The sequence below is a fragment of the Vespa velutina genome, chromosome 4 (genome assembly GCF_912470025.1).
Source record: "Vespa velutina chromosome 4, iVesVel2.1, whole genome shotgun sequence".
NCBI classification, from domain to species: Eukaryota; Metazoa; Arthropoda; class Insecta; order Hymenoptera; family Vespidae; genus Vespa; species Vespa velutina.
In genome coordinates this window covers 965,929-989,210 of record NC_062191.1, presented here as the reverse complement: position 1 = coordinate 989,210, position 23,282 = coordinate 965,929, and the positions used below count along the sequence as shown (strand labels likewise).

Below are 23,282 nucleotides of genomic sequence, written 5' to 3'. Positions count from 1 at the left end.
TGTCTGCTCGATGTTCTATTTATCTTATGAATTGCTAATCGCATACGAATTTATTGATAGAAAAAGAGAAAAAAAAGGATCAGATCAAAATAACATTGCTCTGATCGAACAATTTTCAAATTGAAAATAAACCGTCGTAATGAAATATCTATTTTATAGACAAACGAGAACGATATTTTTGTATTGAGATCCAAAAAAAAAAAAAAAAAAAAAAAAAAGAAAAAAGAAAAAAAAAGAGAGAGAGATAAAAGAAACAAAAATATTATTAACGTCGAAGAATAGAAATATCGACGAGATAGAAAAGGAATAAAATCAAAAAAGAAAAAATAATTTTTTCCCTTTAAGAAAAATGTTTTTAAATAAGAACTGACATTGGTCAGACATATGATCAGATCGATGATTGATCGAACGAGTAAATACTTGGTTTTTTAAAGAAAGACAGAAAGCAAAAGAGAGAGAGAGAGAGAGAGAGAGAGAGAGAGAGAGAGAGAGAGAGAGAGAGAGAGAGAGAGAGGATTAAATCGTAGACGTCAGTTCGGCATGCCCGAGGTGTATGAAACCACGCGATACCGATCAAGTTCCGTTAGAAATTTTCGAGACCATTGGGTGATCAGAAAATCGTTAGATCGATCATCTCTTTCTATCTTTCCCGAACGATTGATCGATATTAGAAGTAACGTCTGTATTCGACGTTCCTTGTCTTCGGTTTCCCGCAATGATGGAACTTTCAAGTTTTCCTTTCAAACATTTTCTTCTTCGATTTTACCTCCCTTCCACCACAACCACCATCATTTCTCTCTCTCTCTCTCTCTCTCTCTCTTTCGCACTACTTTTAATTAACATTAAATATGCAATGTCTTACTTTTTAATACAACTTCATGGAAGCAGGCCTGCGTGTACGCGCGTGTGTGTATTCGCTTTTTAAAAATGATGAAAAATGTATTTATAGCATTCTCTCTTCTTTAATAAATCTCGTTTCATAAAAGTATTTTACAATTTGTATGTTATATGTTCGGTTCAAAAAAAAAAAAAAAAAAAAAAAAAAAAAAAAAGAAGAAAAAAAAAGTGGAAACAAAGAACAAATAAAAAAAAAAAATAATAATAATAAAAAAGAAAAAATTAGGAAAAAAACTATAAATCTAGTAGCTTTAACCTTGCACACGTATGCACGGCTAACTTACTTCTCGGTTAATTAAAAGTACCCAACATTTCGATGTTAATATCGATGTTGGTTGGAGAGAGAGAAGGAGCGAGAGAGAGAGAGAGAGAGAGAGAGAGAAAGAGAGAAGAAAAAAAAAAGATAAAAAAAGAAAAAAAAATGATTGATATCAACCACGCGTAGATCCGATATCGAAAAGTCGATAAACCACAGATAGCCGATCGATTTAATATACGTTAGCCCACTAATTTCGGTAGTAGGTAACGTTAAACGAGAAGAGAGAGAGAAGGAGAGAGAGAGAGAGGGAGAGAGAGAGAGAAAAGTGAATTCTAATGAAGTGTAATCCCGTTTTTCTTTTTCTTTTCTCTTGTTACAGAATCCGAGGCAAGCTGGGAGGAATGGTGGACTTACGATGGTATTTCGGGTAAGTCGAATTTTCGATCGATGATATTTTTTTTTTGTTTTTTTTGTTTTTTTTTTTTTAACGATCTACAAAAAAAGGAAAAAAAAAGAAAAAATAAAAGCAATAGGAAATCGGAAATTGCACTAAAACATATAACGAATCATATAGTACTATTCCCTATGTACTATTCATATATCCATACTCCTCTTGTATACGTGTACGGATATATGTAGATTGTTTTTAGAGAAAAAAAAAAAAAGAAAAAAAAAGAAAGAAAAAAGAAAGAAAAAATAGCCAAAAGAAAAAGAGAAACCCATCGGATATTTCGTCGTTTCTTTCGTTTTTTCACTTTCTTCTCTCTTTCTTTTCTTTCGATTTTTTCTTCTCTCTCTCTCTCTCTCTATTTTTTACTTTTTCTTTTTCTTTTTTTTTTTTTTTTGGTTACTTTTTAATCTCATCGTTCGTAGGTCTAGTCTCATACGTTCGTTCCGTCCTTCCTCTATCCGTAGTTTTTATTAAAAATAAGGCGCTCTGCGATACGGTCGTTCAAAGTCGAGGCCTGGAGTTTAGTGTTTCCTACGTTTATGCGAACCAGCTGCCACAAGATAGAGAGAGTGAAGTGAGAGTGAGAAAGAGAGAGAGAGAGAGAGAGAGAGAGAGAGAGAGAGAGAGAGAGAGAACAGTATCGTATACTCGCTTTAAGAAGCACCTTGCGTGTAAGCCTTCAAATTGTTCTCTTCGACTTCGTCTTCTTCTCTTCTTTCTTTTTTTTTTCTATCTCTCTTACTCACTCACTCATTCACTCACTCACTCACACTCTCCTTTTCCTTCTTTTTATCTCTTTTTGTCTCTCTCTCTCTCTCTCTCTCTCTCTCTCTTTTATACTCTTTTCCTATCCACAAATCAAATATCCCGATACATCAACGATCGTGAAACTTCTTATTTCGAAGGTTCTCCTTTCTTCTCTCTAGCACTTGATGCGAAGTGAACGAGAGCAAAGTTCACCTTCGTAAAGGTTTACGACGGAGTACTTTGATGTTGATCAACCTACGGGAGAGAAAGCATAAAACTTGCCGTGATTTCGTGATCCTTCAGGCTCGCTACGCAGGGATCCCATTTAATTAACGAGATAAAAGAAGAGATTCTTTCCTTTTCTTTCCTTTTTCTTTTTCTCTCTCTCTCTCTCTCTCTCTATCTCTCTATCTCTCTCTGTAAGATACCTTTTCTTTTTTCTTTCCGTTTCTTCCTTTATTTTATATATTTTAACGTTTGTTCAATTCACCGTTTTCTATTGTCATAAAACGAACCAAGTTATACAGTTTCCATTTTTACTTCTTTTTTTTTTCTCTCCCTCTGTCCCTTTTTCTTTTTGCTCTCTTTCCTACCCCCTCTCTCTCTCTCTCTCTCTCTCCTTTCCTCTTAAGAAAGTTCTTTCGTTTATCTTACTCTCTCTTTTTTATTTCTGTATTAATACCGATAATATCATAATATATTTATGAAACACAGCTATACGATGCGTGTATAAGATTAGGAAAAAAGAAAAGAAGGGAAAAAGGAAGAAAAAAAAAAAGAAAAGAAAAAGAAAAAGAAAAAGAAAAAGAAAAGAAGAAAAAAAAAGGGAGAAAAACGTGTTATTATATTATTCATACGGTCTCGACGCGTTAGGGAAAATTAAAGGAAGGACGATTAGGAAGAAAGGAAAGGACAGAAAAGGGGGAAAGAAAAAAAAGAAAAGATAGATAGGAAGAAAGAAACACATGAGCAGGACGAGAGTGGCTCGCTTATCTCTATAGTCCTAGTTCTATAAATGGAACGCTTAATACTCCAACGGTGCTACATACATACCAGCGAAGGATTAAAATAAATTTGTGGGTCTATGTATATATATATATATGTGTGTGTGTGTGTGTGTGTGTGTGTGCGTATGTGTGTGTATGTGTGCGTATATACTGTATTCCCAAGCAACGGGGATTATGTTCTATTTTCTTTTAATTGAACACAACTCGGTAAATCCTTTTCGTTTCCTTTCGTCCTTGACTCTCTCTTTTTCTCTCTCTCTCTCTCTCTTTCTCTCTTTCTTTTTTTCTCTCTCTCTTTCTCTCTTTCGTTTTCTCTCTCTCTCTCTCTCTCTCTCTCTCTCTGTTATATTCCATTGTATCTATCCCTACATTGCTATTATTATTTTTTAAGGTTGTTATTATTCTTATTATCGTCATTATCATACATCCATTATCATGTATCATTATTATTTTTGTCATCGTATTCATTATTATTATTATTATTATTATTATTATTATTATTATCACTTATTATTAAATTATTATTATTATTATTATTATTATTATAGTAACTACTGGACTACTATAAAAATCGTAAAATGTCAACCCCCTATTACATCGCAAAATTTATCCCTTACATCCTTATTCACATTTTCTCATTCTCTATAAGCCCTTTTTCTTGCCCTATTCATTTTTCTGTCCCATCAATGTACTTTTATTAATATTTGCAAACCCACAGAAGATAATTTTCGACTTCCGATCTTGATTACACAATCAAAAATCTGTTCATCATTTTCGAAAAATCTTCCTCTCGACAATCATCACAACGATAAATGCAATTCCCGAAGTTATTCATTTTTATTCACGGTGGATGTCTTGGTTACTCGTCAACGCGGCATGTAACACATATACGTACGCATACACGTACACATTTGTATTTTATATTTTTAAAAATCTTGTATCTTGAATTACCATCTATGGTATTCGCAATAAATATACACGTATCTCTCAATATACGAATTCTAAGAGTTAGTTATTGTATTCGAAAATGAACTCATATCGCGTCCTGGTTACTTCTGAATCCATCGTGTAAAACACACATACGCATACATACACTCTCACTCACTCATTCTCTCTCTCTCTCTCTCTCTCTTTCTCTTTCTCTTTCTATTTTTCTCTTTTTTTCCTTCTATTCGTCGTCTTAATTAGCACGATTCGGCTGTCCTATCATAACGTGTACGGTAATTTAACTGAGTAGATACATACGTACGTACGTATGTTACGTACATATGTACATACATATTTAACTAACTTCAAATTGACCTATTTAATGTAACACATAACGTTAGTCGAAAGATTCAGCAAGCGTAGCTAGCACTGTTTTATAAGCTCAAAACCCGTGTTAGCACTTCTACTACTTTCGTCGCGTCAACACGAAAAGACGTCTGTCCCGGGCATGATGAATGCAAGCGAATTCGTTTCTGCTCGGTACATTTGAGAAATTGTAAAGTACGATGGGAGAGTCAAAATTAACGACGCGGTAGGACGTACGGCTTACTGGAATGTTACCGTCGAAAGGTTTCCATGTAGTATTCCAGTGTCAGAGGTCGACGTGCGGTAAGTACACTGCTAAATTACCAAATATATTCACGGTCTCTTAATGAACCCAACGCGTATCCTTTTTGGACCGGAGCATGACGCAGGACTAGGATAGGAAGGTAGGGAAGGAGGTAGATTTGGTGGAGTAAGTTGGCGGATGGTAGAGAGCGGTGTTGTTCAAGATGTTTTTCAATAATTTACGAGTAATATCCTTAACGTCATCGGGATTATCGTTAATGTCTTCTAATGTCATTTATCTTCTTATTTATTTTTTTTTCATTCAGGACCAATGGAAATCGGATTACTTTATATCGTTCCACGTTATATTTACAAATACGTATAAATCGTATGAATCGATAAATAATGATTCGACATTGAAATTAATAGTCAACGCGAAGAAATAATAATAAAAAAAAAAAAAAGAAAAATATTGGATTCATTTCCATCGATCGCATGTAAAAACGAATTCTCTTATGTTCGTAAATTCGAAAGCCACGAATTTCTCGTTGAACGATAACGCGAACAGTTGGGGTAACTTATTACCCCGATCGATGTCCGCCAGAAATGGATTCTTAGGACGTACGTAAGGCCCTCCGCCCCCCCGTCTCATATCTCGGACATATGGCTCCAACGTTTACAACCAATAGGCGTAGACGAGAGAACCAGTTGGGGGTGCACTTTCGAAAGGCTTCCCTTGTACTTACCTACCTCTACGCGAGCCTATATATACAGCCTATATCCTGGCGCCTTATGCATCCTTGAGGTTGCCTCAAGGGTCCTTCAAGGAAAACCATCGCTTAGGCATCGCCATCCTACCTGATATCTCATATAATATCCGAGAGCTTACTATAAACGCGGAACTTTCAGGATAGAACACATTCCTTCCGAGTAATTCGAACTTGCATAGATTTAATTCTTGCATAGAGAAAATTCTTGAATAAGAACATCACTTTCATATCGTGTATACATATATATATATATAAAATTATTTTTAATTATAATTAATTTCTTGACATTTAATAAGTAATAATCGGTATATCTATAAAAAAGAAATTTATAAATGTAAAAACGATCGATCAATTTAATTATATATTTTTACTCCAAGATGGGATAGATTTAAGAAAATTCTTGAACGTCAACTATTAATTAATTTACGTGTGTCATTCAATAAGTAATTTAATCTATGTAAAATCGATCAATTTTTTACGTTAAGTAGGACGAGGTCGATGACAAAAAAAGAAAAAAAAAAAAAAAAAAAAAAAAAAAAAAAAAGAGGAAAAGAAAAAAAGAAGAAATTAAAAACATGAATATTTTCACGTTAACGAAAAACGTTTTACAAAAAGTATCCTTTAGATTAGATAGTTATAGAATACGGTCAAACATTTCGTTTTGTTCTTTCGGAATAAAGAGAGAACTACGAGCTCTCGAATTTCCTTTCTTCGTCTATGTTCGAATCTAGACGTTGTCGTAGGAGACGAGCTCGTTTTCTCGCCCGTAGAGAAACGCGAAAGTCGAGAATTTCGTCGTTTAATTCAGGCTACAAGGAAAATTCTATGGTCGTGAAGATTCCTTTTCGTTCCTCTAACTGCGCTCTCTCTCTCTCTCTCTCTCTCTCTCTCTCTTTTTCGTCTTTTTTTTTCTTTGGTCAACTCTCTCTCTCCCTCTCTCTCTCTCCCTCTCTCTCTCTATCTTCCTCTTTCTCTTCTTACGCTCTTTTTATTCTTCCCGTCTCACTCCACCCCCACCATTGCCATCAACCCACTGCTACCATCAGTACCTTTAACCACCCCATCCTCCCCCACGTTCAACCCAAACGACTTCGACTTTATGCACTTCGACGCCATTCCCGCATTTTCCATAAATCTTTTTTTCCACCATTCCGCCGTTTTACCTCTCGTTCGCTCGTCGTTCCGTACAATGGCGGAAAAAGGACGATGTTTTCTTAAACTTTGCCCCCCCGTACCCACGATTTACCCAGACCCCTTGCCGCCCCTTCTATCCCATCCCATTCCCATCTCATCCCATTCCACGTTCTTATATTCCGATAGTTTTCTATTCATAACTCTCTCGATTCTTATTAAACATCAAACGTTCTAGAAAAAGTGTTAAAGTTAGAATTTTTTTTTCTTTTTCTCCTTCTTTTTCTTTCCCCTTTCTTTTCTTTCGTTTCTTTCTCTTTCTTTTTTTTACAAAAATGAACGAACAAATGAACGAACAAATGAACGAAGATAGAATCGCATTTATACTTCTAAGCCATTAGGATATATTATCAATTAGAGACGTTAATCAATCAAATTGCGTACGTTGTTTTTTTTTCTTTTCTCTTCTCATTCACCTTTTCTTTCTTTTTTTTTTTTTGTTTTTTGTTTTAGCAAATATTACTAAGCTATTTTTCGTTCGTTATATTGTATCGTTGTTCGCGACAGTAGTAAAATGATTCTCAATGAAAGAGGAAGATCCTAACTTAAGCCTTATGATAAATATGGCTTTGCTATAAACAGATAAATTGATACAAACATAAAGAGAGAGAGAGAGAGAGAGAGAGAGAAATTGCAATGATGAGAAACGAAAGAACTTTAGAACGAAAGAGAGAAAGAGGGGAAATGGAAAGAAGAAAAAGAAAGGAAAAGAAAAGAAAAGAAAAGAAAAAAAAAAGAAAAGAAAAAAGAATCGAACTACATAGACTTTCGTAAGTTCGATAGCCATGTGGCAGGTTATCTCACCCTCGATATCTTCCATCGTACCGAAAAAGCATTCACATAGCCGCCATATATTCGGTGCCCTAGCACCAGCGCAGCACAATTTCAGAAGACGTCGACCAATATGAAAGGAGGTGGCGGAATATGTATAAAGCAGTGATATTAAAAACGCTCCGTATATGAATGCGCCTGTCATATCGCTGTCCTCGCATCGTGAAAGAAACGAGTTACCGTTTCGAGTCGCCAAATACTTTTTTCCCAATACATATATAAATATACATGTATTGTATGTATAAAATATACATTATATGTATATTTTATATATACAAAAGATTTGACCGGAAATTACGTTAGAAGTGTCTCTCGGACAAAGATAACAGCGAAAAGTAACACCGAAGTAATATCTTAAAAGATAATTTGGAAAATTTGCGAAAGAGAGAGAGAGAGAGAGAGAGAGAGATTTCTTAAGTAGTACAAGTCGATTATTAATCAGACGAGATTATCCGATGAACCGTCGCTAGTAAAGGAACTCAAGGAACTTTAAAACGCTTATCTAGCGTGCGAACATGAGAAAGTTGAAAAATCACCGTACGCTTAGTCACTTTTTTTCTTTCCACTTGAAACATTGAAAGGAAAAAAGAAAAGGTAGAAGAAAAAGGAAAAAAAGAAAAAAAGAGAAAAAGAAGAATCTTCTCGGTATCGTCCGGTGATAATATTTATCGTAGTTCTCGGAAAGATGTGAGAGGGAGGAAAGAAAAAAGAGAAAAAGAAATGATAAGAAATATTTTCATAAGTATACGATGATTTAATGAGAACGTATATAACATATGTATGTATGTTTTTCTGAAATACGTCGCGTTAGATCGTCATTGATAAATTTTACACGTCCAATATACCGTAAATATTCGAGGAGAGAAGACGCGCACGTGAAAATATAGAATAGAATGTTTCTATGCAATCGAATAGGTATAGTCAAGTCAAGCTCGATTAAAATCCAAATTCACTGTGCGAAAAAAGGTAGACCAAAAGGGAAGAGGAAAGGAGTGAACCATTGGAGGGTGGGTGGGTGCGCTTCGGTTCCTCTGTGCTGTTGTCAGAAAACGTGAAAGGGGTGGAAGAAGAAGAAGATAAAAAGGAAGAGAGAGAGAGAGAGAAAGAAGTGGGTGGGGGAGGGGAGAGAAAGAGAGAAAGCTTTTTCGATGACCAAGACGCGTATAAAGCAAACCGGAACCCCTGTGAATGGTCCGAGAAAGCTAAAGAGTAGGTGGGGATCATAATACGGCCAGTTGGGGAACCTTTTTCAAAGACGGAAAGGACTTTGGCTTTTTACCCACGGCGTAAATGGTTTTCGTATATTTTCTGGAATAACTGCTACGAGAAGAACTACCGGGCGAATGAGAGGAAAAAAAGAAAGAAGGAAAGAAAGAAAGAAACGGAATTAAAGAAGTATGCAAAGAAGAAAAAAAATATATGCAAATACCTAACCACTTTCCATCTTTATCACTTCGTCGCACTGAATACAAGTGTGCCGACTTAAGATTTAGCTCGCTACGTTTTTCTTCCTTTTTTTTTTTTTTTTTTTTTTTTTTTTTTTTTTTTTTAACGAGGCCAGCCTAATAAGGAAAAAGGCATCTATCCTTTCTATTACGATTTATCTTTTTTTTTTCTTCTTCTTCTTCCTTTTCTTTTTTTTTTCTTCTCTCTCTCTCTCTCTCTCTCTCTCTCTCTCTCCCTCTCTCTCTATTTTTTCTTCTCTCTTTTTCTGTTTTTTTTTTTTTTTTTTTTATTTATCGACGTAAATTTTTTCAAAGGATTTCAGGTTTCATCGGTTAATTTCAGAACGCTTTCTATTCATCGATTATTCATTAAGCTCTTGCCAAGTATTGCGAATTTAAAATTATAATATATTGCTTAACCGATGGATTACATACGTGTATAGCTCATACGTGTTTGGAATATAAATAAAGCCGACGACGATATTATTTATAATCTCATTTATCTCGGTACGCTGGCTATATTATTGCGAAGGGTCTACTCTATTTTTCTTTTCTCTTTCTTTTTTTTCTTTTCCCTATTTCTTTTCCTTTTTTCTTTTATTTTTCGTTATTTATAATTGACGTTTGTAAATAAATAAAAGGAAAAAAAGAGAAGAGAGAAAATGAGGACAAAAAATCACGAGACGATACACAATCACGTCGTCTTTATTGGCGTTCGTAAATAAAAAAAAAAAAAAAAAAAAAAAAAAAAGAGAAGAAGAAAAGAAGGAAAAAGAAAAGAGAGAACAGAACAGAACAAAAGAAAAAAAAAACAGATGAAGTAACAAGAAAAGAAAAGAAAAGAAAAAAAGTAAAGACCATCCGCAATCACTTTATCTCATTTATCTCAATTGGTATCTCCCACTACGGAATTATTTTCAATATTGGATATATTAAATATATCGCGTTTATATATCGATGCAATATCGTATAAGTAACGTAGCTTTAAGGATTCTAAGCCGGCCGAGTTTGAAAGTGGCGATGGTGGCGATGACGATGGTGGTGGTGATGGCGGCGATGGTGATGGTGCTAGTGGTGCTGGTGGTAGGAGTGGTTTGGGATGGGGTGAATAGAGGGGTAGCTAGATAAGCCGCGAGAGAAACGGGAGTAAGGTGGTTCAGCGCTGGTCAGCTTCCGATTTCACCGGAACTTGTGGTTTTAGCCGCGGAGTAAGGCTAGGTACTCATCCAATGGCTATGAGATGGGACGGATTAATAGATTTTAGGAATGTGCGATTTCTTGATCCCAGGAATCGACCGATTTTCTTGAATATTGCACCAGGAATTTCAATATTCTAGGACATAGAAAGTTAGTTCGCTCTTCTCTCTCTCTCTCTCTCTCTCTCTCTCTCTCTCTCTCTCTTTATCGTTAACTTCGATGTCCTTTCAAAAGGGTTTTATCGTCGAATTCTAGCAATAGATGTTATTAACTTTTATGATTCATTAACTTACTCGATAATCTCATTTTCTCTCTCTCTCTCTCTCTCTCTTTCTCTTTGTCTCGATTTTCTCTTTCGCCATACTTTTTCTTATTAATTCACGAATATTAAACTTAACAATGGCTCCGATTCGATCTACTTAATTTTACCATGTACATATCTAATTCTTTCGAACATATCACCTGTAATCCTTTTTCACGTATAATACTTATTCCATTGAATCTCGCTTGTCTGTTGTATAAAAAAAAAAAAAAAAGAAAAGAAAAGAAACGAAACGGGAAGAAAAAGAAAACGATAACGAGATGTTTTTCTCTTGTTTGATGGATTTTGTTTCTTTTTTTTTTTCTTTTCTTTTTTTCTTCATAGAAGAACACACGCTACTCGTAAGAAAAATAATTCGCTTCGGGTGACGAAGTGATATCCACCTCCCCGTCTTTAATGATTGAATTTCTATTATTTCTCTAGAACTATTCTGATATTTGAAATGTTACAATTAATTTTTATATACCCATCTCGAATTGTTGTTTTCATAGAAAAAAAAAAAAAAAAAAAAAAAAAAAAAAAAAAAAAAAAAAAAAAGAAATAATTTTGCAAAGTAAAAAGACAAAGGTAAGTAAGGAATTATTTTCTTTCTTTCTCTTTTTTTTTCTTTCGTTATCTTTATCTTTGAACACTACACAACCAAAAAAAAAAAAAATATTAAAACCTTCAAAAATATATATACAAGACTTGTCAGGGTCAATTTGTTACGTTCGAGACACTCGAAATGAATTCGAAATGTAAAGTGATTTTATTCAAAATCGAGCACGACATTTGGCCTCGTGTACTATTCTCGAAGTATCCTTCTCGAGTCGTTTCTTTGATTTCGTATGCGTTGAATTTCAAAAGGCATTCAATTTAAAATAGGTTGGTAGGTATAGGTAGGTATAAGATAAGTACATCCAGAAACCTCGATAACTTTTTCACAGATCTGTTCGACGATCGGCAAAAATATAACCACATACGTACGTCTATACGTAAATCGGTAGACCGAAGGAATCGAACGCGTGCCGATTACTCTTGACAACTGCTAGCAATGATAACATCGACTATTTTAACCGACACTCGCGATTTCATGTAAGTACCTGGCAGATCGTGGAATGGTAGTACTTTTTCAATATTTTCTTAAACCCATAGTTTCTCGCAACATACAGATACACCAACCACCCCATCACTACCACTACCATTACCAGTAGTTTCTCCTATCCCCTCCCCCGTTATCCCCCCTCTCTTTATTCTCACGGTATCTACCTAAATTCGGTCGATATTCGATTTCGCGTAATGGCCATCATAGTTTCAATCTCCCCCGATTCTCTCGATCGAATTCTCTTCCACCTGAAGAAAAGAAAGAAAGAGAGAGAGAGAAAGAAAGAAAGATAAAGAGAAGAGTGTTTCTTCTTAACTTATCGATCGTTAATCTCGAAAGGAAAGTACAGTGGAAAGAAATCGAAGAATGAAAAAGAAGAGAGAATAAGATTTCGTGTCTCTCAAAATTAGACGGGAATCTCTTTCTCTCTCTCTCTCTCTCTCTTTATATATATATATATATATATATATATATATATATATATATATATATATCTTTCTCTATGTTCTTGTTAATTCTTGAAATAGGACAAGTGAATTTTGAAAGCGGATAAAAGATTTAAAGAGCCTCTTCTGGTCGAAATTGAGAAACGTTGAGAGAGAGAGAGAGAGAGAGCTAGAGCTAGAGCACGCGCGCAGAGATTAAATGAAATTATTTAAATGCGGTAATTTAACATCCTATCCACCGACTGTCGGACGATGGACCGTGCTTCGCAGGTGTTGAACATGCATGTATGCATAGAATATGTTTCCGGAAAAGCAACCCTCCGCTGCTGTTGGTCCATCCACCGGGTGGCTGGATTGCGTGCATACATTAGCAAGGATGTACTCGAGAGTGCAAATGGAAGCTCTGTCTGGACATTTCGAAAACGGCCACTTGCTCTCTGTCCGATTGAAATGTCCCGAAAATCGAACACTCCCTCTCTGTGTGTCTCTTCAAACTCTCTTTTTTATTCTCTCTTTTTCCCCTCTAACCGTCTCTCTTTCTCTTTCAATTTATCCATATATCCGTATCTATATAAACTTCACGAAAGAACAAGGGAAATTTTATAACGAATTAATTTAACAACAAATATTTACGTATTTCTACACGCATAATATTTAATAAATAATAATAATAATAATAATAATAATAATAATAATAATAAATTGTAAATTCGAGTAACTTTATTTCGTTCTTATATTCGAAGTTTCGAAGGATGGCCCGCAAGAGAGAGAGAGAGAGAGAGAGAGAGAGAGAGAGGAAGGGAGGGAGAGAGAGAGAGATAGAGAGATAGAGAGAGAGTTACTGAAAATAATTTAGATGTACGCGTATACGTCAATGTTGGGTCGCATTAGGATTGTATGGCGAAGGGTATGAGGAAGGGGAGGGAGGGGTTATCGCCATAGTTCGGGCCCATCCCTATTTTCTCGCTTGTCCACTCGTTCTCCCAGGTTGCGTCGAGAATTGAACGCATTACTACGGCTACAGAAGCAATTACCTTAGTTAATTAACGAATTTACAACTCCAACAGAGCGAGCACGCGCACAAATCCGCGGGGAGCTGATACTGGTGTTGGTGTAACTGGACCTCTGTGTATAAAGAGGGAGAGAGAGAGAGAGACAGAGAGAGAAGTTTGAAAAGGGGATAGAGGGGAAGTGGAAAATGGGGAAGAGGGTGAAAACAGGAGGGAAAGAGAGGGAACGGGTGAATCGTGACGGTCGCTTACCGGCTCGAACGATATTGTTATCGCACGGTGCGTGCGTCGATAACAAGGCGATATCGAGAATCCAAATTGTTACATGCTACGCGTATAAGCCTCGAAAGCTCGTCGGTGTTGTTTATTCGCTTACCGCGCTACCTACTATCCTGCGGGAAGCTTTCTCCCTTTCTCTCTCTTTCTTTCTCTCTCTCTTTATCTCTCTCTCTCTCTCTCTCTCTCTCTCTCTCTCTCTCTCTCTCTCTCTCTCTCTCTCTCTTCTACGATGAGTCTGTCACTATGAAACGGAAACTAATTCCGCGTTTATCTTTACCCCATAAATTAAACGCTTTTCGAAAATACATATGCACTCTCTTTTTCTCTCTCTCTCTCTCTCTCTCTCTCTCTTTCTCACTCTGACTCTGTTTCTCTTTCCCTCTATTTCCCTCTTTCTCTCGAACGCATTAACGATATTGAATGTGTTTCTTTCTTTTCTTTTTTTTTCTAACTTTTAATTATATATTGAAATTATACTTTTCATGTCTCGTTCAATTAATGATGACGACGATGACGATTTAATCCTTTGCGATTAAATTTCTTTGCGCAATTGTACTGAAAAAAAAAAAAAGAAAAAGAAGAAAATTATGCTTTGCATTTACTTCGTGAAATACAAATTACGTACGTTTATTATCTTTCTAAGGGATAACTTAATGTCTAGATTCGAATTAATGATTGGACGAATTAAATTAAATTGAATAGCGATGAGTTTCCAAATAGTTTTGTATCATATCTCATGATTAAATAACTCTATGATGACGAAGGAAGAACGATAAAATGATGAACAATATCAAACGACAATTCGCGATCCAATATATATAATATTATATATAAGAATTAATAAAGAATCTCTCTTTAATGTTATGATTTGCACGGCGAAAGAAAAAGAAAAAAAAAAGAAAGAAAAAAAGAAAGAAAAAAAGAAAAAGAAGAAAGATAGGGAGAAAAATAAAAAATAAATTCCTGAAGCTGGAAATTCATAATAAAACAGGGAACTCGAGTAACAATAGCAACGTGTACAGAGAAAGAGAGAGAGAGAGAGAGAGAGAGAAAGAGAGAGAGAGAGAGAGAGAGAGAGAGAGAGAGAGAGAGAGAGAGAGAGTGAGTGGGAGAAAGAAAGAAACTCTGGAGGATGTCGACTCGGCCGAGATTCGAGTTCGATTTAACATAGAGAATAAGAGAGAATGCTCCCTGAAACGCGAGCTCACGGAAGATAATAAATCCTTCCGGGTGCGGTCGCGGTAGATAAATTATTTTCCGGTCTCTTTGATTAAACGAGACGTATAAATCACAGGAGAGAGTTTTCAAATAAAAATTGGTCCATATCGTTACTAAGACTAAAAAACAAACGAGAAAGAGTAAAGCAGTACGTACAAACAAAACACCGACAGTGTGTATACACACACACGAACACGTACGCGCGTACGCATATCCTGAACGTGCTCATTCATTCACACATACATACATATATACGTATATATCCTACGTATGTCCAACAAACGTTTCAACTTACACACAAGGAGGGTAACCACCTCTCTCCTCGTTTTATGAACATATGGATCAAGTACCTACAACAAATAGTAACATTAAAGTTAAGGTTGAAATACGATGCTCGAAGGATCGTATTTCGTCTTTGAACGATACGGGATAGGAGAGCGTGTGCAATTCACACCCACGAAACTATGTGGGCACATAACTAGTACGTAGCTAGTCTCCACTCTCTCCCTTCCTCTCTTTCACCACCACCACCACCACCACCACCACCACCACCACCACCACCACCACTATCACCACCATCACCATCACTACTATCGCACTGGCTAGAAGTCCATGTACATACATACATACTTATGTCCACGCATACGTACGTACGCGCGCACACACACATATATATATCGATTGCTTCGAAACTAATTTTGAACAAGCCCGATGCGGATACCGCGCATTGCATCCCTTCTTCCCATCAACATCCCACCCTTCTTCCACTTTCCTCTCTCTCTCTCTCTCTCTCTCTCTCTTTCTTTTTCTCATCACCTACAACTCTACCACGTAAATTACGAATGGGTATCGTCAACGGATACCTTTTTAAACTAGTTCCAAGATGTAAGTACCAATACGCTCGGAAACTTCTATGATTCGCTACGGTTACGATTATCTTCTTCTTAGTTTTTTTTTTTTGTTGTTTTTTCTTTTTCCAAAAATGGTGTTCGGAATGTATGATAGATCGATTTGCTTTCGAAATTTCGATGTAACAAAAATGACGAAGTATAATATATAATAATAATAAAAAAACAAAAAAAGAAAAAGTGAAAAAATGTGCATAATGATTTCTTTCCTTTTTTCTTTTTTCACCTTTCTCTTTTCTTTTTCCCCCGTCAGTTATGTTTATGTAAAGGACGTTTACGTAAATATTCTATAATATGTCGTACAATGTAAGTAAGTTTGATACCTGCGCATACCCAACATACGTATTACAAAACGTTTGATAACTTTTCATATAAACTTTTCCGTGATGTTTTAACGTTTAAAATATAAGAGGATAGATCCATAACTGGTTCATTAAAAAGTTATAATAATCTGAAAGAAACGTTCTATGGGATATTAATTCTTTCCAATGTTTCGTTCGCATTGTTATAACTTTTTAATAAAGCATTTAACGGAGAACGTATGTATGTTTATATAAAAATGATATTTTCATGTCGTTCTTTATATAACGATCAAACCGCGTGTCGTTAGAATTTCAGTTGAATATCAATTCGTCATATTTACCATAGTATAATAATATATATATATATATATATATATATATATATATATATACATATAAAAGAATTTTTATTTCAAATGAAAACAACGAAATTATTATTTTATTACTATATAATAATATATATATATATTCGAGTTTACGAGATTTTCTTTGTTTTAATCGATAGAAAAATATAAAGACATTTTCGTAAGATGAGAGAGTTCATTTTTCTATGAACGGTCAATAAGTTTCTCGTAGGAAGCGTGAAAGGAATGGCCGAGGCGTGACACGGATCGCGATGGAATCTCAAGCCATTCGATCTTGAACCATCGAATCGTTTGCCATCCGTACGTCGAATCGGTTCAGACGTGCTTACCAAGATTAGAAGTCCTGAGATTTTTCTCTCGACAAAATGTTCCAAATTTTTTTATCATGGTTTTATTATAAAAACGATATTCACATATTTTTTATATCTTTACTTTTATTATCCTTGAATGTCTTTGAAATTAGAATCCATCGAAATTTGTGTTGAACGATTTATTTTAAGCAATTTATTCGGATAGAGAGAGAGAGAGAGAAAGAGAGAGAGAGTCGACAATCAAATTACGTAGACGAAGAATGAACTAAAAAAAAAAAAAAAAAAAAAAAAAAGAAGGGAAAAAAGAAAGTGAAGGAAAAAAAATATCATGAAAAAACAGAGAAATACGATCCAAAGTTTTTTATCAACGTTCTATATAATAAAAATCGTAATATTATAAAAAAAAAAAAAAAAACACTCGTATTTATATTTTCGTTACTTTTATCGTTGAGTTTGTATCATTCGAAATAACTGTATGTATGTATGTATGTATGTACATTTTATGTCGATCAACGTTACACGGGTAGTCGATAAATTAAATTACGAATAAATGAAGAATGAATGAAGGTGAACGGGGGAAAAAAAATATGAGCAAAAAAAAGAAAGATCAGGGAGGAAAAAAAAAAACAACAACGAAATACCGTCCAAGTTTTCCATCCGTATTTCTATTACAAAAACTATATTCGTTTTTTTTTTTTTTTTGTTTTTTATGTTTAAACTTTTATCTTCGAATTTTTTTGAATTAGAGAATACTACAAAATTACACCTTACGTCGTACAATTTACGCGGGGAGTCGATAATTGAGTTACGTAGACGAAGAATGAATGACGACGAATGGAAAAAAGAATGAAGGAAAAGAAAAGAAAAGAAAAGAAAGGGAAAGGAAAGGAAAGGAAAGAAAAGGAAAGAATAGAAAAGGAAAGGAAAGGAAAGGAAACAAAAAACAAACAGCGAAATACGAATGGCAAGCGTGCTCTTTCATTAAAAATCTCTACGATCTGATTTTCTTTTCACGATCGCCGCTACTTTTTTCGATACACGCGCAAAGAGAGGAGTGAGTGAGTGAGTGAATTAGTGAGTAAGAGAGAGAGAGAGAGAGAGAGAGAGAGAGAGAGAGAGAGAGAGAGAGAGTACCTAACAGAACTAACGGAGACTGGAAAAAGGACCTAACGGGAAAAAAGTGATATAAAACCACGTTGAAAGGGATAAAAAATATATCGTCGTCTCTCCTGGCGTACCTTTCCTCTCTCTCTCTCTCTCTCTCTCTCTCTCTCTCTCTTTCGATCTATTCGTCTCTGTTTCTCCGTTCACCAGTTCGCTACGGACAGACTACTTTCCTACCAAACGGATGGGAGATTTATCAATTCCGTGAAAACATGAGAGAAGTGTTGCCGTGGTCGAGTGACCGAGCTCGCAATGCTCGAACGTGTACTGGCTAATGCCGACGTCTATTCTGGAATAAACCGAATACGTCCAAATACTTTCCTATAAGCTCGTTCGTTCGTTCCCAAAAACTAATCTTCTTTGTGTGACGTTACATTCTCTTTCTTCTTTTTTCCCGTTTTTTTTTTCCTTTGTCTTTTTCTTTTTCTTTTTTTTCTTTTTCTTTTTCTTTTTTTTTTTTTTTTTGTCCCTCAATCACAACTCCACCATTCGATCTCACGATCGTCTATCTCGTTCTTTAAATTTTATTATTAAATTTTGAAATTACATTCTCATATAGAATCAAATTTTTCATAGACATCGATCGAAAGAGATTAGAAGATAATCTAATTATTTAATCATCGCTAATAAAAATATCTTTAAGCTTTGATAATTAAATCGAACAAATTCGAACCGATTCGCCAGAGAGTTTGGCTGATATAAATTAATCGTCCTCTTTTTTCATTTTGATATATTCAGATTGAAAGACTAATTTTCTATTAAGCACTATAGTCAAAATCTATCGAGATTGTAGCTTTTTGAAAAATGAAATGAAATGAAAAAGATTTTGAAGAAAGAAAAGAAAGATAAAAAGGAGAAAGAAAATAGAAAAACTCGAGCGATTCGACACACAGTCAAAAAATATCAATTGATCAACGCCTTTTGCCTTTAATATATCAAAATCGAGGATATTACTTTCTAATATCTATGTAATACAATCTAACTCTATAGACTAATAGTTTCAATATTGAAAGGGGACAAGTCGAGTAAAACCTCACGATCCTGATATAAATTAGTCAGCTTTTATATACATATATATATATATATATAAAAAAACGAAAAAAAAAGAAAAATACACGCGTATGAAAAGACGATGATCAGTAAATAGATATGAAAAGGTGGAAGCTAGAAAGTGAAAGAGAAGGAGACGAGATATACTAATTAAAAGTTAGCAGCGTGTAAATCAATCAAATCTTCATTTCTTTTTTTTTCTTTTTTCTTTTTTTTTTTTTTGTATATACACAAACTGAAGAGATTTCTCGATGAAGATACGTTCGCATACATACGCGTATTAGTTAATAAAGTATATAAATGAAGATATATCTTGAAAGAATGTGTCCGTGTATACACACGCTAGCTCGCGCACGCGTGTGTGTGTATGTGTGAGAGGAAGAGAGAGAGAGAGAGAGAGAAAATTCAAGTGGCACTCATTATAAAAAGGTTCGTTCGTTTGATTCGAAGGAGGCCGCGTTGAAGTGCACTTTTGCGGCACGCTGGAACGGCTCTTCAATTGAAAGTACAATTCCCCTGGTGGTGATCCGATCGCATTTTACAAGCTTTTTATTTACCTTCTACGGTAAGCTAGCAAAAGCGATAGGTCGACGTACACGCCTATCCGCGTATTCTCGTTCGCACCCTTCGAAACTCGTCCGATGTTTATCGGATGCATTGCATCCAATAGATCCACAACGACAATTCGTTTTAACACAATGAACACACATTGTAGCAATCGAAGCAATCTTCTGCAAAATCGATACATATTCGTTCCCGATACCAACACGCTGTATTTTTGTTTTTCGTTTTTTCCTTTGTTTTTTTCCTTTCTTTCATTTTGTTTTTATTTTCTTTTCTTTCCTTTTCCTTTTTTTTCCTTTTTTTTTTTTTCACAAAAAAAAAAAATATACGCGCAAAAAACATCCGCACAATTTCCCCATAATCTTTGGAATATTTTGTTTTTCTTTTTTTTTCTCTTCTTTTTTTTTTTTTTTTTTTTTGTTTCGTATATGTATGCATGCGTGCGTGCGTGTAAAGGAAACAACGATGGAAAGATTTGCGTAATAAAATTTAGCGGCAATGGATGGCCGTTAACGCGTCGTTAAAACCATCGGTCGGTTCATATACGACTTTTCTAGCCTGAAGTAGAAAGTTTGCTATCGTTAGCACCGACGTGTCCTAATTTTTTAAAAGCTTTCTTCGATAATAAATCCTGAAAAATAATAATCACCCTTGTTTACGTAATAGTTATCGAGAGAAACAAAAAGGGAAGAAAAGAAGAAGAAGAAGAAAAAGAAAAAGAAGAAAAAGAAGAGAAATAGAGCGAAGAGAAAATGTTTGAAAATTCAAAGTCAGATTTGATATCATGTAATAATGATCTCTCTCTTTCTCTCTCTCTCTCTCTCTCTCTCTCTCCCTCTCTATTTTTTTTCTCTTACACACTCACTTACGATTACTTTAAATGATGATGGATCTAATAATATTCTCTTGGGATTGCTCGTTCATCTTAAGAAAATGAATAAATGAACGAACTCGCGTTTTTCCCTCACGAGAGATAACTAGATACCTACATATTCCTTCAAATACGGAAAAAATAAATTTCTCTCTCTCTCTCTCTCCCTCTCCCTCTCCCTCTCCCTCTCTTAGCAATGTACCATCGAGATTCACGCTCGAATCGTTGAGCTTAACGATCGTTACACGTAGCCTTATGCATCTCGGCCGTATTTCGTTTGCTTGCTTGGAATCTTATAGGGACGGTCGTTAAAATTAACGATTTGAATGGAAAATACGACGAGATTTCCCATCCCTTTTAAAATACTTTCTCACCGTATTCGAAAAGAATAAATGTGAATTCATCGCTTTTTGATTGTTGACGAGCTCCGATAAGAATCCTTTTGTCGTTATTACGTATCCGACAAAACATCGGACATCAAGACGATCGAACAATCGATTTCTCGATTTTTTATATTTCTCTCTCTCTCTCTCTTTTTTTTGAATCTTTTTATTTCATTCCTTATCTTGAATATTGATAACGTTTTTCTAACGAATCCAATGAGATCCCTTTCGTCGTTACTACGAATTTAAGAAAATACATTAAAACGAACGAATTCTCGATTTTTATATTTTTCTTCTTTTCGAATTTTTTTTTTTATTTCTTTTCTTTTATCAAATATTGATACCGAGTTTTAACGAGTCTAATAAAGGAGATAGAGAGAGAGAGAGAGAGAGAGAGAGAGAGAGAGAAAGGGAAGGGGGAGAGGATGACGACTAATCAAAATTTTCGTGATTTGTTTTTTTTTTTTTTTTGTTATCGCAAATTCTTTTACAATCGTTGCATCTTTTCTTGTTTAAAAATCATCGGTATGTATCAATCTCCTTCACTCTTTGCGGATAAATAATTTTTACATAGCTTTAAGATAAAAGGAAAAGTAAAGGAAAAGTAAAAGAAGGAAAGAAAGAAAGAAAGGAAGAAAGAGATAGAAGTCAGACATACAATATACTCGAAGTAGCTCTCGTCCTATCGTAAATACGTTAATACATTTACATCGCATTAATAAAGATTTATTCAGATTCATTATTTATAAACTACATTCGCCCTTTTGATATGCTAATATGGGAGAGGTCTCCGGTTGCGTTAAATGCATGAATTTTAACGGGCCACTGCTATTTATGAACGCCTTCGTTTTTGTTCCTCTTAGGATGCTTTCTCTCTCTCTCTCTCTCTCTCTCTCTCTCTCTCTCTCTCTCTCTCTCTCTGTCTTTCTCTCTTAGGCGCGTGTGCATTTATAAGATAGGAAAAAATACTGCCGTTTATCCAAAAAAAGAAGAAGAAGAAGAAGAAGATGAAGAAGAAAAAAAAAAGTATAATTCCGAGGAAATATTAATCAAGAACTATGAATTCGTTTATCACTAATATTCGTTGGACAGAAGTTGGACGAAAGAATAAAAAAGAAAATGAACTTAAATAACTGGACTCGAGAAATGATAAAAAAAAAAAAAAAAAGAGAAAAAGAAGAAAAACAGAAGAAAAAAAGAAAAGAAAGAAAAAAGAAGAAAAAAGGGCAAAAACATGGAAACAAAAAAATCCGATTGAGTTTAGAGAGAGAGAGAGAGAGAGAGAGAGAGAGAGAGAGAGAGAAGAGAGAGAGAGAGAGAGGTTAGGCTTTGTCCGTAGATTGTCGGCGGCTAACTAATGCGATTGCATTGTCGCGGGATGGTTTTACTCCATGACACAAAGGTCGTTGATAAGCGAATACACACGAAACATTTCGGTACGTCATGCTCCTGCATTATGGCTCATCAGCCGAAGGTCTTCGCCCTAGAGTTTCGACGGTGCTTAAGCCCGTCCCATTTACTTCCAATTAATTATGTACGTCAATTAATCAACGTCACTACGATTTTAGAGGTATGATACGTTATAATATCAAAGTAGCACGACGAAAGAGAGAGAGAGAGAGAGAGAGAGAGAGAGAGAAAGAGAGAAAATGTTGTCTCGCACTCTCCAATTTTCGATCGATCCTCGACACTGGATTAGAATCGACTACTAAGCTGTTATCTACTATTAATAAATATAGTTGCTTATTTTTTTCGACTCACTTCTTTTTCTTCTTTTTTTTTTCTTTTTTTTTTTTCTTTTTTTTTCTTTTAATTTTAACCAGTGGAACATTTGAATTGTAAAATTTTAAATAGTGGATATAAAAAAACAGAACAGATAAAAACAACATTTTTTACAGCATTGATAAAGAAGTATTAAGAGAGGAATTGTTATATATATATTTTTTTATAGCATTTACAGGGAGGAAATACGGTTTAATTTTATTCGTGTCCTCCCTTGCACATCTCACGCAATTAATTTATACAATTTATTTCTTCGTATTCTAAAAAATGCTATTTCTATTTGACGAGGTAAATAGTGAAATAGATATTCGAATTTTTCTAGATATAAAATAATTCGCATATAAAATATATATAATTAAGACGAGTTAAGATCTATACTTCATCGTTCCAACTTTTCAATTCTTGTTTCTCTTAAGAGATAAGTTCGAAAGAAAAAGGAAAAAAGAAAAAAGAAAAAAGAAAAAAAAAAAGAAAAAGAAAAAGAAAAAGATTTATCGAATTAATCATCGACGAATATAACAGAGTATACTTATCTTTATAATTATCAACTTCGATAATCCGTTATTTATTTATTTATTTATTTATTTATTTATTTATTTATTTATCTATCTATCCATCTATCTATTTTATTTACTTTTCTTCTTCTTCTTTTTCATCGAGAGAAAGTATAACAGCAATTATTATTTCGAAAGGTATCGATAGATTTTACAACGAAACAGAAGAAGAAGAAAAAGAAAAAGAAAAAGAAAAAGAAGAGGAAGAAGAAGAAGAAGAAGAAGAAGAAGTAGGAAAAGAAAAGGAAGAAGTAGAAGCTTGCTTCGTAGTCGATTCGATCGATCATCTTGCCGAGTGGGATGATCGCATACCTTCGGTGTAAATGAGTTAACGAGGT

At 34.7% G+C, this 23,282-nt stretch overlaps 1 protein-coding gene across 5 annotated transcripts in view; it reads left to right on the top strand.

The window, feature by feature from the left end:
* The window catches only part of LOC124948717 (carbonic anhydrase-related protein 10-like), a 190,722-nt gene that overhangs the window by 96,157 nt on the left and 71,283 nt on the right, over positions 1-23,282 (top strand). For 4 of the 5 annotated variants that reach the window (XM_047492743.1, XM_047492741.1, XM_047492744.1 and 1 more), the window contains exon 2: positions 1,536-1,583. The exons of the other annotated variant lie outside the window; for it this stretch is intronic. In XM_047492743.1, the coding sequence (XP_047348699.1) occupies positions 1,536-1,583 (48 nt within the window). The remainder of the gene's footprint in view (positions 1-1,535; positions 1,584-23,282) is intronic. 5 annotated transcript variants of the gene reach the window in all.